The 16,526-nt window shown below is 40.0% G+C and overlaps 1 protein-coding gene across 3 annotated transcripts in view; it reads left to right on the top strand.

Annotated features, from left to right (window-relative positions):
• Window positions 1-16,526, top strand: part of vamp4 (vesicle-associated membrane protein 4) — a 108,718-nt gene that overhangs the window by 11,566 nt on the left and 80,626 nt on the right. For all 3 annotated transcript variants that reach the window (XR_011357611.1, XM_069937745.1, XM_069937744.1), the window contains exon 2: window positions 6,404-6,528. Coding sequence is in view for 2 of the 3 variants with exons in the window: in XM_069937745.1 (XP_069793846.1) it covers window positions 6,463-6,528 (66 nt within the window). In the remaining variant the exon portion in view is untranslated. The remainder of the gene's footprint in view (window positions 1-6,403; window positions 6,529-16,526) is intronic.

Here is a 16,526-nt window from a genome sequence, read left to right on the forward strand (position 1 = left end):
AGGAGCGACTTCATATTTGTGAACATCACTAGGCCTGTATCTTTGCAAGCCGCTGTTTGTCAGATACGCCTCCAAGCACTTAAATGAGCTGAAGGTATACAAATTCTTCATGCAGGAAGTTCTAAACCACTACCATCATGAGGTTGAAATGCTTTCCCCCCCTCCCCCCCCCCATTATCTTATGTCAATTACTTTAAATTTATTGCCTCTGATTTATGACGTCTCTGAGCATTTGATCTATTCTGTATTATCTGCTCAATTGAGATAAACAAGGTTTTCAAGACTTGTTCTCTACATGAAGAAATCAAACAGATTAGCCACTTTGGAGAACCCTTCCATTCAAGTGCGATCCTGAGCTTAGAGTTCATGATCACTTCTTCATCCCACACCATTCTATCCTCTCCACCCATGTTCTCTTGCACGGTTACCTCAAAGCCCAATGCAAGCTTGTGAAACAGCAACTCATCTGAGTAGCACATAACAGCTTTAAGGATTAAACACCAAATTCATCAATTCTTTTCCAGTCTGCATCAGAACTTGCTGATTTTAATGAAAGGCCTTGTAGTTGAAACAATAGTTGTTTCCTTATCCACAGATGCTGATTGACTTGCTGAGTTATTTCCAACGTTCTCTGTGCTATCCTTACCTGCTCTGGCTTGCACAAGCCTTCCGACTTGCAACCATGTGGCTCATTCTTCATTGCCATAATGAGTACCTGAGAAATTCACTTGTTGCATAACTGAAACATTAAAACATAAAATCAGTTTCACATTCTGCATTAATACAGGCAACAAAATTGGGCAGAGCTAAGTTATTTCCAGTCCAGTCTTTTATTCTTAAAACAACACAAGAGGGAGATCATCTGACCTGTCAGTCTATGCCAGCTCCCAGGAGAGCAGACCCATTACTTTCACTTTCACTCTGATTTCTTCTGCCCTTGCAACTTGCCTGCTTAACAACTCTCCTTTAATTCTTTAATGCCATTAATCTGTGCCGATGAGGTAATTTACATAAGGTAATTAACTTACAGCATGTCTCAATGATGAGGGAGGAATTCAAAAGTTCAAGTTTACATTTATTGTCAGCTGTACAGTGAAAATGTTGGTTTAGTGTGTTTTCCAGCAAGTCTATCCGTTTGAAAGCATAGCAAAATAAAATGCAATACAGCAAGGAGTTACAGTGATAGCTCAAGTGGGGGAAAGAACTTGTCCTTGATTGTGTTGGTGCATGATTTCAAACTCTTGAATATTCCTGCTGGGAGGGAAGTGAAGAGGAGTGTGGTTGTGAGGATGAGTACTAGAGTATGTTGGCTGCTTATCTGAGGTATCGGGAGAAGTAGATGGAGCTCTGGAGAAGCAAGGGAGCTTTGTGTGATGATCTGAGCTGTGTTCACAATTTGGTGCAATTTCTTGCAGTCATGGACGAGTCCTGCCTGCATCTGACAGAAACACATATGATTGGAAGGCAAAAGTGTAAATGCCAAATGGACAGCATCCTAGAACAAGATGAACCTGAAGCCAAAACAAAAGCAGAAAACACAAAAAAAAACTTAGCAGGTCAGGAAACATCTGTGGGAAGGGAAGTGGTCAATGTGTCAGGTTGGAAATCCTTTGTAAGCATCTGAAATGTTACTGCAGAAGTAGCTATGCAGAACCACCAGTGATTTAATTGACTGAGGCTTGAAAGACTTAGCTGCCAGACTGGGCCTGGAGAAAATAATGAGCAAACCAATATAAAGTAATAATATACTTGACTTTGTCCATGCCAATCTACCATTGCAAATATATCTGTTGATGATAACCTTATAAAAGTTAACACCACACCTTTGTGAAAAAGTTCCTGTTATCACACCAATATTGCTCCTACTTTCTCTGAACACTTCGACCAAGATTTTTTTTAAAATTATTTTATTTACAGCATGGTGAAAGCCAATTTCAGCCATTTAAACCCACACCACCCAATTAACCTACAACCCCGAACATTTTGGAAGGTGGGAGGAAACCCGAGCACCTGGGGAAAACCCACACCGACACAGGGAGAATGAATAAACTCCTTACAGAGAATCCCGGGTTCGAACTTGGATCGCTTGCACTGTAATAGCGTTGTGTTAACTGCACTTTGATCTCTAAGTGTATTTTACATAGTGTCAGATCACTCATCGGAGTGTTCTGGTACCATGTAACCCATACTACCTGTCGGATGGTCGACGACTAAACCGGATCCCCCACCAGGGTTGCCTGGTGCGGAGGGTGGTTAGACACCCTGCAAGACGAAAAACAAGACCTGTAAAGGGCCGTCGAACCCTCTCGTAGGGTCAACGGCCATCTAGCAAACACTTGCCGTGAAACCCGGAAAGGGCATTCCTTGCATCGAAGCTTGGTCTGACCATTCACTGCAACAGAATTTCCACACAACCGTCTTGGACCTCACCTTGCCGTAGATCCAGGAGGGGATGTCGAGAGGGTGGGTCTGGACCTGTACAACCTCCTACTTACCCAAAATCCATTCACACCCATGTCCTATGGGATCGATAGCCAGAAGAAGAAAGATTATAGGATTACAAAAGGACATGGGTTGGATCCTGGTGCATTGGAGCTGTATTTGCACCACATATGCATGCATAGACACATAATCATTTAACATTGGGCTCTAGCTATCTGTCTGGGTCTGCTGAAATCCATAGATCTTTATGAAGATTGGTCTCTTGATAAGTTGGTGTCAATGTCATCTTCACTTGATTGGAGTCTTCAGAGTAAGCTGACCCTGGTCCTCATTATGTCTGTCAAGGTTCTTCGCTGTAGAGTGTGCCTTCTACAAAATCCACCACAGTTTCTCACACCAACTATTCCGGCAACTCCTCATAAACCTGTAATCTGTATTACAAAGAAGGACTGAAGTAAAGACAGTAATTTATCACTGCCCTTGCATTCTATCCTGACTTGGAAATGTATCCTTCAATGTTGCTGGATCTAAATCCTGGAATCCTATATCCATTTGGATTGTGGGAGTTTCTTCATTGGAAGGATTGCAGTTGTTGACAAAGGCATCTCACCACAACAACTTAAAGGAATTTATAGATGATCAACACATTCAGGCTTAGCCAGCAAGGCCCAAGTCTCAAAAAGTTAGGTAAACATACAAACTTCTTCTTTGCCTCATGCATTTCTAGACATAAAATTACCAAATAGATTTTTTTTTCCTGATTATTTCGAAGAAAAATAACGTACATTTGGATCTTGATTTATAAGTTGGAGGGTTTCCATTCAAGGCCTTGAGAGCCAAAGAGTTTACTTTCCTGCTGCTTCCTTGAGATTTCACTGTAAAATGAAATTACTTGAGTAGAAAGTGCTGAAAGAGGGTAATTGGATTGTGTTGTGACATGTGATCTGATTTGGCTGAAGATTTTGACAATTTAACATTTGACTGCACAACTTTGAACATGTGGTGAAAGATTTGGAAATGTCCAAAGTCAATAACTGTAAATGTGTTTCATAAAGAACCATCAGTTTCTGCTAAATTTGTATATCTGCTAAATTTTCCTCCCTTCTGATAGACAGCCAGATGGTTTTTTGTTCAAGGCTTTGTAACTGTGTGGTGGTCTTAAAGCAGAAAATGTTTGAAATTTTCAGTTGAACAGAGACTATCAAGAAGAGAAAATAACCAAGTTGATGCTTGAAATTAGTTATCAGCTATCCTTGCCATTTTCTTGGCTTTGTGGAGCAATCCATGCTGCAAGCCTACACAGACAAGGTTGCTCAACTCTTCCTCCCTACATTGAAGACTACATTGGTGCTGCCTCATGCACCAATGATGAGCTTGTCAATGTTCTTCACTTTGCCACTAACTTTCACCTCAACCCTAACTTCACTTGGTCCATCTCTGGTGACATTCTCCCCTTTGTTGATCTTTCTGTCTCCATCTCGGCAAACAAACCTACTACAGACATTATTTGCAAACCTACCAACTCCACAACTCCCTCAACTACTTCTTCACACCCAGTCCCCTGCAAGAAATCTATTTCTTTTTTCTCAATTTCTTTGTCTCCATTGCATCTGCTCCAAAGATTATACCTTCCAGTCTAGATCATCCGAGATGTCCTCCTTCTTCAAACAACGTGCCTTCCCCTTTACCACCATTAACTCAGCTCTCACCTGCTTCTCCCCCATTTCCTGCACATATGCCTCGGCTCCCTCTGCCCCTAGATGTAACGCAAACAGGATTGCTATTGTCCTCAATTACCATCCCACCAACCTCCGCACCCAAGATATTATCCTCAACAATTCCTGTAACCATAAATGTGATCCCACCATCCAATACATTCTTCCTTCTCATTCTCTCTCCGCCTTTCGTCTGTGACTCCCTTGTCCACTCATCCCTTCTCACTAAGCGCCCCTTTGGCACCTGCCCCTCACCACCATTTGGGGTTCCAAACACCTTCCAAGTGAAGCAATACTTGTGAATTTGCGGGTGTCATCTGCTGCATCTGATGCTCCCATTGTGGCCATCTCTACATTGGAGAAACTGGGCATAGATTGGGAAAGAGCTTCGCTGAGCATCCTCACTTTGCCCACAAGTGGCCAACCATTTTAATTATGCGCCCCTCTCTCACGCGGACATGTCTGTCCATGGCCTCATGCATTGCCAAACCAAGGCCAACCGTAAATTCTGTCTGTTCACTCTCCAACTGGATAGCATTAACTTTGACATCTCCAGTTTCTGCGAGACCACTCCCTGTTTCCCTCTCTTCCCTATCCCACCGTCACCTTTCTTTCAGCTCTTCATCACTTTTTCCCTTTCCATTCACAGAGCCATTCCCCCTCTGTAACTTCCCTCCCTTATCCACCTATTACCTTTTGCCTGTGCTCCTCCACCTGCCCTTCCACTCCTTCCCTCCCACAGCCCCCCCCCCCCCCATATTATTCAGGTCCCTGTCTACATTTTGCTCATATCTTGATGAAAGGCTCAGGCCCGAAGTGTTAGTTATGTATTTTTATATTTGCTATTTAAAGTACGCTCTTTGACCAACTGAGTTTTTCTAGCATTGAGTTTTTACTTCAATTACGGTGTCTGCAGACTTTTGTGTTTTACTTGATGCTTGAGATTGTTGACCTTTCATCAGAACTGGGGAAATTAGTTCTTCAGACTTCAGTTTCCAGAGAGGATTGGTGGTTGGGGGAGGCGGAGAAAAAATCAGAAGGAAATTGGAAAGTGGGAGTGATCAAGTGATAGTTGGGATGATTGAGCAAAATAAAAGAGTGTGATAGTTAGATGTATGAACAAACACTAAATCTGACTTGAAGTGCAAGTTGGAGAGGCAGAATCTTTTTCAAGTTGCAAAGGAAATGTCCAGTGTTTGCTGGAAATCTGAAGTAAAAGTAGAGTTCATTTTCCATTTTACTCTCCACTAGTGGTGCCTTACTGCTAATGCTGCTGTGTTCTGCAAAATGGGTAAATCTGTTCTGTAGATTCGTAAAATTATTGGTGGTATACAAGAAAACTGCAGATGCTGGGTGCAGTACGCATTCATACTGGAGAAACTCAGTAAGAGTGAACCTAATGAAGGGATCAGGCCCTAAATGTCAAATGCCGCCTTTCCATGAATGCCTGACCTGTTGCATTCCTCCTTGTAAAATTATTGTTGCTGCTCTGCAGAGCTTCCAGTAATCGTGATATATTAGTACTGTGCTATAGATCTTTTTGGGGGTCGTACACAAAGGTAGTTCCAAAGCTGAGTTTCAAAAGTGCAACTTTCACTTTGCTACAGATTGCACTATGTTTTTCCAGGTACCAGTTTATTCGTTTTGCAATAATTAGTTTGTAAAGATGTTAATAAAATTATGAAAATCTTTTGTAGAAATCCTTTGGACAATATCAGACTTCAGTGTTCATTTTTAGGTATTGCTCCCGAAGCTGTCAGCTATTTTTTTCTTCTTGGAGGTGGTGAAGTGCAGAATCAGAATAACACTGCATTTTAAATTACAAGGATGTGTTGTATAGGTTTGGTTTGTATTCCAGAGAGCATAAGAGATGAAGGATGATCTAAGCAACCCGTTTAAAATGTTGAAATGATTCAAAATTTTCCATGGCATGTCAAGAATTATTGAGAAAGGTAATTTTACAGTTAGATTTTCAGTATTAGTTATGAGTAAATGAAATCAGGAAAATATGGTTGATATTTAGAATTCACTCCCAAAAAAGACCCTGGATGCTAAGCTAAATAGATCTTTTAAGATGAAAAGAATTAGGTTTTGTTTGTAAGAATACAGGTATCAAGAAAAATGGAGTAAATACAAGTGAAAGAAACTGAGATACATTTCTGTGATAATCTAATTGAATGACACAGTAGACCAAAGGGGATGAATTCCTAATGAGTACATTAATAATACTTTTTCATTTATTCTAGGTTGAGCACTTGTTGCTCTTCATTTTGTGGGAAAGACAACATTCCACCAGGCAGTAACTATGCCTCCCAAGTTTAAACGGCACTTGGATGATGACGATGTAACAGGTTCTATAAGAAGTGAAAGGGTGAGTAAATCTTCTTTCTGTAATACTGTGCCTACCAGATTTAACAACATTCACAATTAGTCACAGAAATATTGTGATTGGCTTTGCATACCGCAGACCACTAAAAGGAATTCTTTACAGTTATGTGCCACTTAACGTCCGACCGCAGATATGTCCGTGGTCCCATAATTATTCAGTTACCGCGTGCAAATCTGCAGCAATTTAGAAAAAGTGATCGCTAGCTATAAGAAATTCTATACTGTATTCCCAAACTTATCCGACTGCCCCACTCTCTCCCCAGAGCTCTGTATCAGTCCTAACTAACCTGGGAAGAAATTACATTTTAAAAGAGCTGAAAGTGCAGAAGAACGAGGCCTACCTTTCAGAAGGATCCACGAGTCTCGAGTACTGAAGCTCTGAAGATGCAGAGGATCACCCAGGCGATGTTCTCTATTGCACCGGTGCCCTCTTTGCGTTCGGAAACTCAAGATGGCGTGGGCGCGGTGAGTCCTGCTTTGAAGTGAAGCGAGTGCTACACAGGACGCATATCCGAGGAGGTTGGGGAGCGCGGGGGTGAGCGCACCATACATGAACGTGACCGTGAGCGCATTGGTGCGGCCAGTGGCATGAGAACCGCTGGTGCATGGTCGGAGGAACTACGCCTCCGGAACCTGACTGAACTGGGCATGCGTGGTGAACTGCATATGTGAACTACTCCCGACCGGGCCCAGGCTGCGGGAATGGCTGGCCTCCGCTGAGCTGACGATGTTAGCCTGGTCTGGGTGGGGGGGGTTCAGACCCGCAGCCAAGTGGCACGGGCAGACATGGTCGCTGTGGAACAAGGGGAGGAAGAAGAAATGTTGACAACAATGGAGGAAGAAGAGGAAACAATACTGCAAGCTGGAAGAATTATTGAAGGTTGGCCTCAGAGATTTAAATTCCCTTCATTACAAACTTTTAAAGCTTCAATTGCTGAAGGGGATGCTGCTGTATTATTGTCAGGAGATTTCACGTGTAGAATGGACAATATGGCTATACAAGTTGTGCAGGGATTTATGGATAATAAGATTCAACTGACTGAATTGAGAGGGAAAATGAAGAAGTGTTTACAATTTAAAAAGATGTTAATAAATGTCTAAGAGCAGTAGACACAATACAAGATGAATTTAAAGAAATTAAACAGGCATTTCACGATTGCAATGACAAAGTGGAAAGATATACAGAAAGGATGGACTATGTAGAACATTGTATTTAGGGCTGGGATGTGCAAAAGCGAGAATTTATGAAGAAAATTGATTCATTGGAAAATCAGAGTCGGCGTAATAACGTTAAGATGGTAGGATTGCCGGAAGATATAGAAGGAACAGATCCAGTGAAATTTTTTCTGAAATGGATACCTGAAATGTTGGGAGAAGATCCGTTTCTGGAAGGTTTAGAGTTGGATAGAGCACATAGGGTGATAAGGCAAAAACCTTTTTCCAGACCAGCCTCCTCGAACGGTTCTTATCTGATGTTTGCGGTATCAAGATCATGAGATGATTTTGCGTCTTGCAGTGCAGAAAGCTCGCCAAAATCAGGGACCTTTGGTGGTCCAGGATAATAGAGTGTTCTTTTATGCTGATTTGAGACAGGATGTTACAAGGAGATGTAAGGAATTTAATCCAGCAAAGGTGGTGTTAAGGAAGAAGGGTTTTAGATTTCCTTTTAGATACCCAGCTGTATTGAAAGTGTTTTATGATAATTTTCAGGCTCAGATTTTTGAGGATGAGAGTGATGCTTTAACATTTGCTAACTCTTTGCCAAATAATCCAAATAGTTCTGAGTTGCAGAAACAGCTGAATCCGCAGGGATCTACAAAGAAGAATGGAAATGGAAGGAAGAATTTGGAGGAGCAGAAATTGATTGAGATTGGAGATGATGATCAAGTTGCTGGTGCCATAGAGTTCGTGGGATGAATGTCTGAATATGGAAACATTTTTTTTGTTTTCGGACTATCAGCTGGGGGTGGGGGGAGGGGGAGTGGATGACTCTGAATCTTCCTATGTCGTCTGCCACTAGTGGTTTTGACCACATTCGGTTAATCGAGGGGGGGTCCCACTTAAGTGTTTTTTTGGTTAGGGTTTTTTTAATTTTTATTTTTCATATAAAGGTTTTTTTTAATTCGTTATTTTTATATATTGGTAGTTTTAGGGTTTTATTAAGGAGCTAATATTTTATATAAGGGTTTGTTGTGTTGTGTGCCATTTTGAAGGGAATAATGAGTAATTTGAATTTTGTGACATTTAATGTTAAAGGGATTAATCATCCATTTTAAAAAGGAAACGTGTGTTGGATTATATCAAGAAAATGAAGGTGGACATTGCATTTTTACAAGAGACTCATCTAACTGAGAAAGAACATCTGAAGTTGAAACGGGATTGGGTGGGCATGTGATAGCATCTTTTAACTCAAAAGCTCGAAGAGTAGCAATTTTGATACATAAAAAAGTACCTTTTATTTTGGAATTTTTCTCTGCTAATGCAGGTAGAGTCTTGAAGGTTAATTGTGAAATATTTTCAGAAGCTTGGACTTTGATGAATCTGTATGCACCAAATGAAGATGATGTAGAATTTGTTACTGATACATTTTTGTACTTGAACCAATCAAATGAGAATACAGGTACACAATCCTTTATCTGGAACCCTTGGGGGACAGTGTGTTCTGAATTTCGGATTTTTACATATTTTGGAAAGTCAGATTTAAACCCACCTGAATTGTGCTGCCATATCCACCCCCACCCCATTCCAGTTGCGTTGCCGTCTCTCCACTCCCCTGCCTCACCCGCCCGACTCGCGCTACCAGTCTCCCACCCGCCCGACTCGCGCTTCCAATCTCCCCCCCCTCGCCCGCCCAACTCGCGCTGCCATCTCTCTCCCCACTTGCCAGATTTTGGAGCTTTCCGGATTTTAGATGTCCAGATAAAGGATTATGTACCTGTATTATAGTGGGAGGGGACTTTAATTGTTGTTTGGATCCATTGTTGGATAAATCTCCAAAAATTGTGAAGAAAACTAAAATGGTGAGAAGAATATCTGAGTTGATGGGGGATTTAAATTTAGTGGAAATATGGAGGTGGTTGAATCCGACCGAAAAAGAATTTTCATTTTATTCTGCTCATCATGATTTATTTTCAAGAATAGATTTGGTATCAGTACATTTGCAGGGTAGATTTGGACAGGCTGAATATAAGAGTAGGATTTTGTCTGATCATTCATTATTGTTAATTTCCTGTAGTGGGGCCGAGGTGGCAGAAATTAATTATTGTTGGAGATTTAATGAAATGTTTAAAAAAACCAAAATTTATTAAGTTTGTAAGAGACCAAATTTGTTTCTTTTCAGAAACAAATGAAGGTTCAATTCAGAGTAAGTTTACTTCATGAGGCTCTTTAAAAGCATATCTGCGGGGCCAGATTATCAGTTTCACAGCAAACGTGAAGAAGCAATATATGGCAGAAAGTCAGAACTTGGAAAAAGAAATTACAATACTAGAGAAGAAATTTTAGGAAAATTCAACAGAGGACAATAAGATATAATTGTCTAAATTGAAGGTCCGTTATAATATTATGCAAACTTATACTTACGAAAAAATGATTCAACAATAGAAACAGCGATATTATGAGTTGGGTGAAAGAACTCACGAGGTTTTAGCTTGGCAGTTGAAAACTGAGCAAGTCCCTAGGATGATTAATGCAGTTAGGAGAAATTCAGAGATAACTTACAAACCACAGAATATCAATGATGAATTTCATATATTTTATCGAGATTTATATACATCTGAAGCGCTCTTCAGCGCTTGACATCCTGCTTTGCGGAAACTGCCAAAATGTTTGGCCTGGAAGTCAGCCTGAAGAAAACTGAGTCCTCCATCAGCCAGCTCCCCACCATGACTACCAACCCCCCCACATCTCCATCGGGCACACAAAACTCAAAACGGTCAACCAGTTTACCTATCTCGGCTGCACCATTTCATCAGATGCAAGGATCGACAATGAGATAGACAACAGACTCGCCAAAGCAAATAGTGCCTGTGGAAGACTACACAAAAGAGTCTGGAAAAACAACCAACTGAAAAACCTCACAAAGATAAGCGTATACAGAGCCGTTGTCATACCCACACTCCTGTTCGGCTCCGAATCATGGGTCCTCTACCGGTATCACCTACGGCTCCTAGAACGCTTCCACCAGCGTTGTCTCCGCTCCATCCTCAACATCCATTGGAGCGCTTTCATCCCTAACGTCGAAGCACTCGAGATGGCAGAGGTCGACAGCATCAAGTCCACGCTGCTGAAGATCCAGCTGCGCTGGATGGGTCACATCTCCAGAATGGAGGACCATCGCCTTCCCAAGATCGTGTTATATGGCGAGCTCTCCACTGGCCACTGGGACAGAGGTGCACCAAAGAAAAGATACAAGGACTGCCTAAAGAAATCTCTTGGTGCCTGCCACATTGACCACTGCCAGTGGGCTGATATCGCCTCAAACCGTGCATCTTGGCACCTCACAGTTTGGCGAGCAGCAACCTCCTTTGAAGAAGACCGCAGAGCCCACCTCACTGACAAAAGGCAAAGGAGGAAAAACCCAACACCCAACCCCAACCAACCAATTTTCCCCTGCAGCCGCTGCAACCGTGCCTGCCTGTCCCGCATCGGACTTGTCAGCCACAAACGAGCCTGCAGCTGACGTGGACTTTTACCCCCTCCATAAATCTTCGTCCGTGAAGCCAAGCCAAAGAAAGATATACATCTGAAGGGACTTCTGATATGGAGCAGATTGAATCTTTTTTGGCTAATTTAAATTTACCTTTATTAGATGAAGAGGATATTAGGGCATTGGATGGTCCATTTACCGATTTGTAACTTAAGGAGGCATTACAATTTATGCCGAGTGGAAAATCGCCTGGAGAAGATGGATTTACAATGGAATTTTATGATTTGTTACTTCCTGTATATACAGATGTACTTAAACAAGTGACTGATACAGGTTTATTTCCAGAGTCGTTTTCAAGGGCATTAATAACAGTTATTCGAAAGAAAAACAGAGATCCATTAAAAGTAGCTTCATATAGACCAATATCTTTATTGAATGTAGATCACAAGATTGTAGCAAAGGTATTAGCAAACAGATTGGCTAATTTTCTACCAAAATTAGTACATGTGGATCAAGCAGGATTTATCAAGAATAGGTACTCATCTGATAATATTATTAAATTAATTACAATAATTAATGCCTCAAGACAGCAACTTAACCAACCAATTATACTTGCGCGAGATTCAAGTGTGGAGTGGAATTTTTTATTTAAGGTGTTAGAAAGATTTAAATTTGGTCCACTCTTTACTGCTTGGATTAAGGCATTATATATTAATCCTTCTGCTTAGGTGGTGACGAATGGGCAGATTTCGCCAGTATTTAATTTGTTCCGATCAACTAGACAGGGTGTCCACTGTCACCAGCCTTATTTGCATTAGTTATAGGACCTTTGGTGCAAGCAATTAAACAAGAAATTAATATTGAGGGAATTACAATTGGGCAAGAGTATAAAATTAATCTGTTTGCAGACGATGTGTTGATATATTTGTCTCATCCTAAAAGTTCTTTAGAACCATTACAAAATTTGTTGAAACGATATGGGGTAATTTTGGGTTATAAAGTAAATTGGGATAAAAATGAGCTATTATCAATATCAGATGAAGATTATTCAGATTGTAAACAGCTTACGAAGTTTAAATGGTCTAATAAAATTAAGTATTTAGGTGTTAAGGTGAATAAAGAATATCAAAATCTATATAGCTTAAATTATATGCCTTTACTAAATAAGATTAAATTTGACTTAAATAGATGGAAGAAGTTACCATTAACATTGATTGGATGAGTAAATTGTATTAAAATGAATATATATCCTCGTATTCATTATTTATTTCAATCCATTCCGAGTGCTATACTGGGAAAATCCTTTAAGGAATTAAATAAAGCAGTTTGTTTGCTTTTATGGAAAGGTAAGTCGTCTAGAATCTCCATGCAAACATTGCAATGGAGTTATGATTTAGGCAGTCTCCAATTACCGCATTTTCAGAATTATTACAAAGCAACACAATTAAAGTTAATTAATAGAATGTTTGATACTGATCAACCTCCAGTATGGGCGAAGGTGGAGTTGGACCAAATTCAGGAAAGAAATATACATCACTTTATATATAAATGGAACCCACTGCTTTTATAGCATCATAAGCTACCAGTACTGAAACATTTGATGGGTGTATGGTATAAATGGAATCAAATTATAGGATCAAAAGGTAAAATTTCAGCTAAGACACCATTATATCAGAACCAGATAATCCCATTTTCTGTGAATAATACTTATTTGAGACTGGGAATCAAAAGGTGTGATATTAGTGGAGGATTGTTTTGAAGTAGGTTTATTTCTTTTAATAGACTTAGAAGTTTGGTATACCACAAAATACTTTATTTGCTTATTATCAAGTACGAGATTTATTGTTAGAATGTTTTGGTAGAGAGTTAGTATTACCTGGTCAAATGAAATTTGAGAAATTAATTGTTGATAAGGGGGAAAAGGGATTTGTTTTGGAAATGTATATGTTACTACAGGAAAAGATGACGAAGGTTGATATATTTAAAACAAAAGATAAATGGGAGGAGGACCTATCTATTCCTATATCTGTGGATAAGTGGTCTGATATGTGTCTTGATAGTGTAACAAAGTTAATTAATGTACGATATAGTTTGGTTAACTATTACTTTTTCCATCAGTTATATTTAACTCCTGAAAAATTGAAAAAATATGGATTTAGTGTGTCAGATTTGTGTTTTCAGTGTGGTGAACAGACAGGTACTACTTACATTCAGTATGGGAATGTACACAAGTTAGGCCCTTTTGGGAAAAAGTAATTAATTTTTTGTGAGATTTATTTAAGATAGATCCATATGTTGACCCATGGGTATGTTTACTGGGATATATGAATACAATAATGACAGGTTTATGATTGGAGAAACCTCAAATTAAATTTATATGTCTAGGAACATGGGAACATAGGAAGTAGGAACAGGAGTAGGCCAAAAATGGCCCATCGAGCCTGCTCCGCCATTCAATACGATCATGGCTGATCTAATTTATGACTTAACTCCACCTACTTGCCTTCTCCCCATATCACCTCATTCCTCTCGTGTAAAAATTTATCTAACTGAATTTTAAATATGTTTAATGAAGCAGCCTCAACCACTTCCCTGATTAGAGAATTCCAAATATTCACTACTCTCTGGGAAAAACTATTTTTCCTCATCTCTTTCCTAAATCAACTCCCCCGAATCTTGAGACTGTGTCCTCTGGTTTTAGTTTCCCCGGCCAGCTCAAAAAACATTCCTACATCTATCCTATCCATACCCTTCATAATCCTATACGTTTCTATAAGATCTCCTCTCATTCTTCTGAACTCGAACGAATACAATCCTAGATGATTTAATCTTTCATCATGAGTCAACCCGTTCATCCCAAGGATCAACCTAGTAAACCTCCTCTGGACCGTCTCCAAAGCCAGTATATCCTCCCTCAAATATGGAGACCAGAACTGGACACAGTACTCCAGGTGTGGTCTCACCAGTACCTTCTACAGTTACAACATTACCTCCCTACTCCTGAATTCAATTCCTCTAGTGATGAAGGCCAACATTCCATTTGCCGCCTTAATAACCTGCTGCACCTGCAACCTAACTTTTTGCGATTCATGCACAAGCACTCCCAAATCCCTCTGCACAACAGCATGCTGTAGTTTTTCACCCTTGAAGTAATATTCAGCTTTTATTTTTCTTGCCAAAGTGGATAACTTCACACTTACTAACATTGTACTCCATCTGCCAGAACTTTGCCCACTCATCCAGCTTAACTATATCCCTCTGCAGACTCTCCACATCCTCATTACAATTTGCTCTTCCACTCAATTTGGTGTCATCCGCAAACTTGGCTACACCACATTTTGTCCCCTTCTCCAAGTCATCAATGTAAATGATGAACAGTTGTGGGCCTAACACTGACCCCTGCGGCACCCCACTTACCACTCTCTGCCAACCTGAAAAACTCCCATTTATCCCGACTCTCTGCCTCCTGTCAGGCAACCAATTTTCAATCCAGGCCAATATAATTACCCGGACTTCACTTTGCTGTAACTTACTGATATGTCTCTTGTGTGGCACCTTATCAAACACTTTCTGGAAATCCAAATATACAACATCAACCTGTTCCCCTCTATCCAACACACCCATTATATCCTCAAAAAATCCTAACAAGTTTGTCAAACAAGATCTTCCCTTTCTAAAACCATGCTGCGTCTGCCTGATTGAACCCTTACGTTCCAAAAGTTTCACTATTTCATCTTTAATGACGGCTTCAAGCATTTTTCCAACTACAGACGTCAAGCTAATTGGCCAATAATTTCCAGTCTTCTGCCTACATCCCTTCTTAAAAAGTGGTGTGGCATTTGCTGTCTTCCAGTCTGCCGGGATCTGCCCAGAATCCAAGGAATTTTGGTATATGACTACCAATGCATCAACTATAACTTCTGCCATTTCCTTCAGAACCTTTGGATGCATATCATCAGGACCAGGTGATTTGTCTGGCTTTAGTCCCATTAGTTTCTCCATCACTACTTCCTTTGTAACAACTATTTTATCAAGGCCCTCCCCAACATTTGCATCCTTAACTCCGCACTTGGGCATGCTGGACATGTCTTCCACCGTGAAGACTGACACAAAATATTTGTTCAATGCCTCGGCCATTTCCTCATTTTTTGCTACCAGTTTTCCTTTCTCTGGCCACCCTCTTCCGTTTTATATATTTATAAAATTTTTTGCTTTCTGTTTTTATATTTTGTGCCAATTTACTTTCATAATCCTTTTTCCCATTTCTTATTACCCGCTTTGTAACCCCTTGTTGTCTCTTAAAGTTTTCCCAATCTAGCAAAAATTATCACGATTGATATGTATGTGGGTAAAGACAAAAATAGACTGAGGGATGAAGACGGGTAAGGAGGGTAAAAATGACCACGATTGATATGTATGCGGGTAAAGAGGTATAAGAGTGAATAGAGACAATGGGCATATGTGAAAGTATCTGTAATTAGAGGAAAACATAGAGAGTATAGACAAGAATTAATAAGGGAAGGTAATGGAATAGAGAGAATAAGGAGGGAACTAAAAGAGTGACCTTTGTGACATATAAAAAACGAAATCTTTTCTGGGGGGGGCTGGGTGGGGGGAAAAGAGCGGTCACTGCAAAATCAGTTGACGCTTGCGAGTGGATTCGCAAATCCAAATGGAGAGGGGAGATGTGGTTGTCCGACAAGGGATAAAGGGCAACTCAGGAGGGGAAGGGGAGATTGGGAATAAAGAAGATAGAAATAGGAGAATAAGGAAAATGTTGGATGTTGTAGGAATGTTGTCTGGTAAAGAGTTGAAAATAAGAAAACAGAAATGGAAAAGGAGGAAAGGTAATGATGGAAAAACGGAAAGAGAAGATAAACAAAATATAAAATGGCTACGCTGAACTATATGACTCTAAATATTAATGGAATATATAACCAAATTAAAAGGAAGAAACTACTAAATTTACTGAAAAAGGAAAAAATAGATATAGCATTTGTCCAAGAAACACATTTAACTGAATTGGAGCACAAGAAATTAAAGAGAGATTGGGTAGGACATGTAACAGCAGCATCGTATAATTCAAAAGCAAGAGGAGTGGCTATATTAATTAGCAAAAATGTGCCATTCAAAATAGAAGAGGAAATAATAGATCCAGCAGGGAGATATGTTATGATAAAATGTCAGATATATTCAGAGCTTTGGAATCTACTTAATATATATTCACCTAACGAAGAAGATCAAAAGTTTATGCAAGATATCTTTTTGAAGGTAGCTAATACGCAAGGGAACATACTAATAGGAGGGGATTTCAATCTGAATTTGGATCCAAA

This window comes from Narcine bancroftii, chromosome 5 (genome assembly GCF_036971445.1).
Source record: "Narcine bancroftii isolate sNarBan1 chromosome 5, sNarBan1.hap1, whole genome shotgun sequence".
NCBI classification, from domain to species: domain Eukaryota; kingdom Metazoa; phylum Chordata; class Chondrichthyes; order Torpediniformes; family Narcinidae; genus Narcine; species Narcine bancroftii.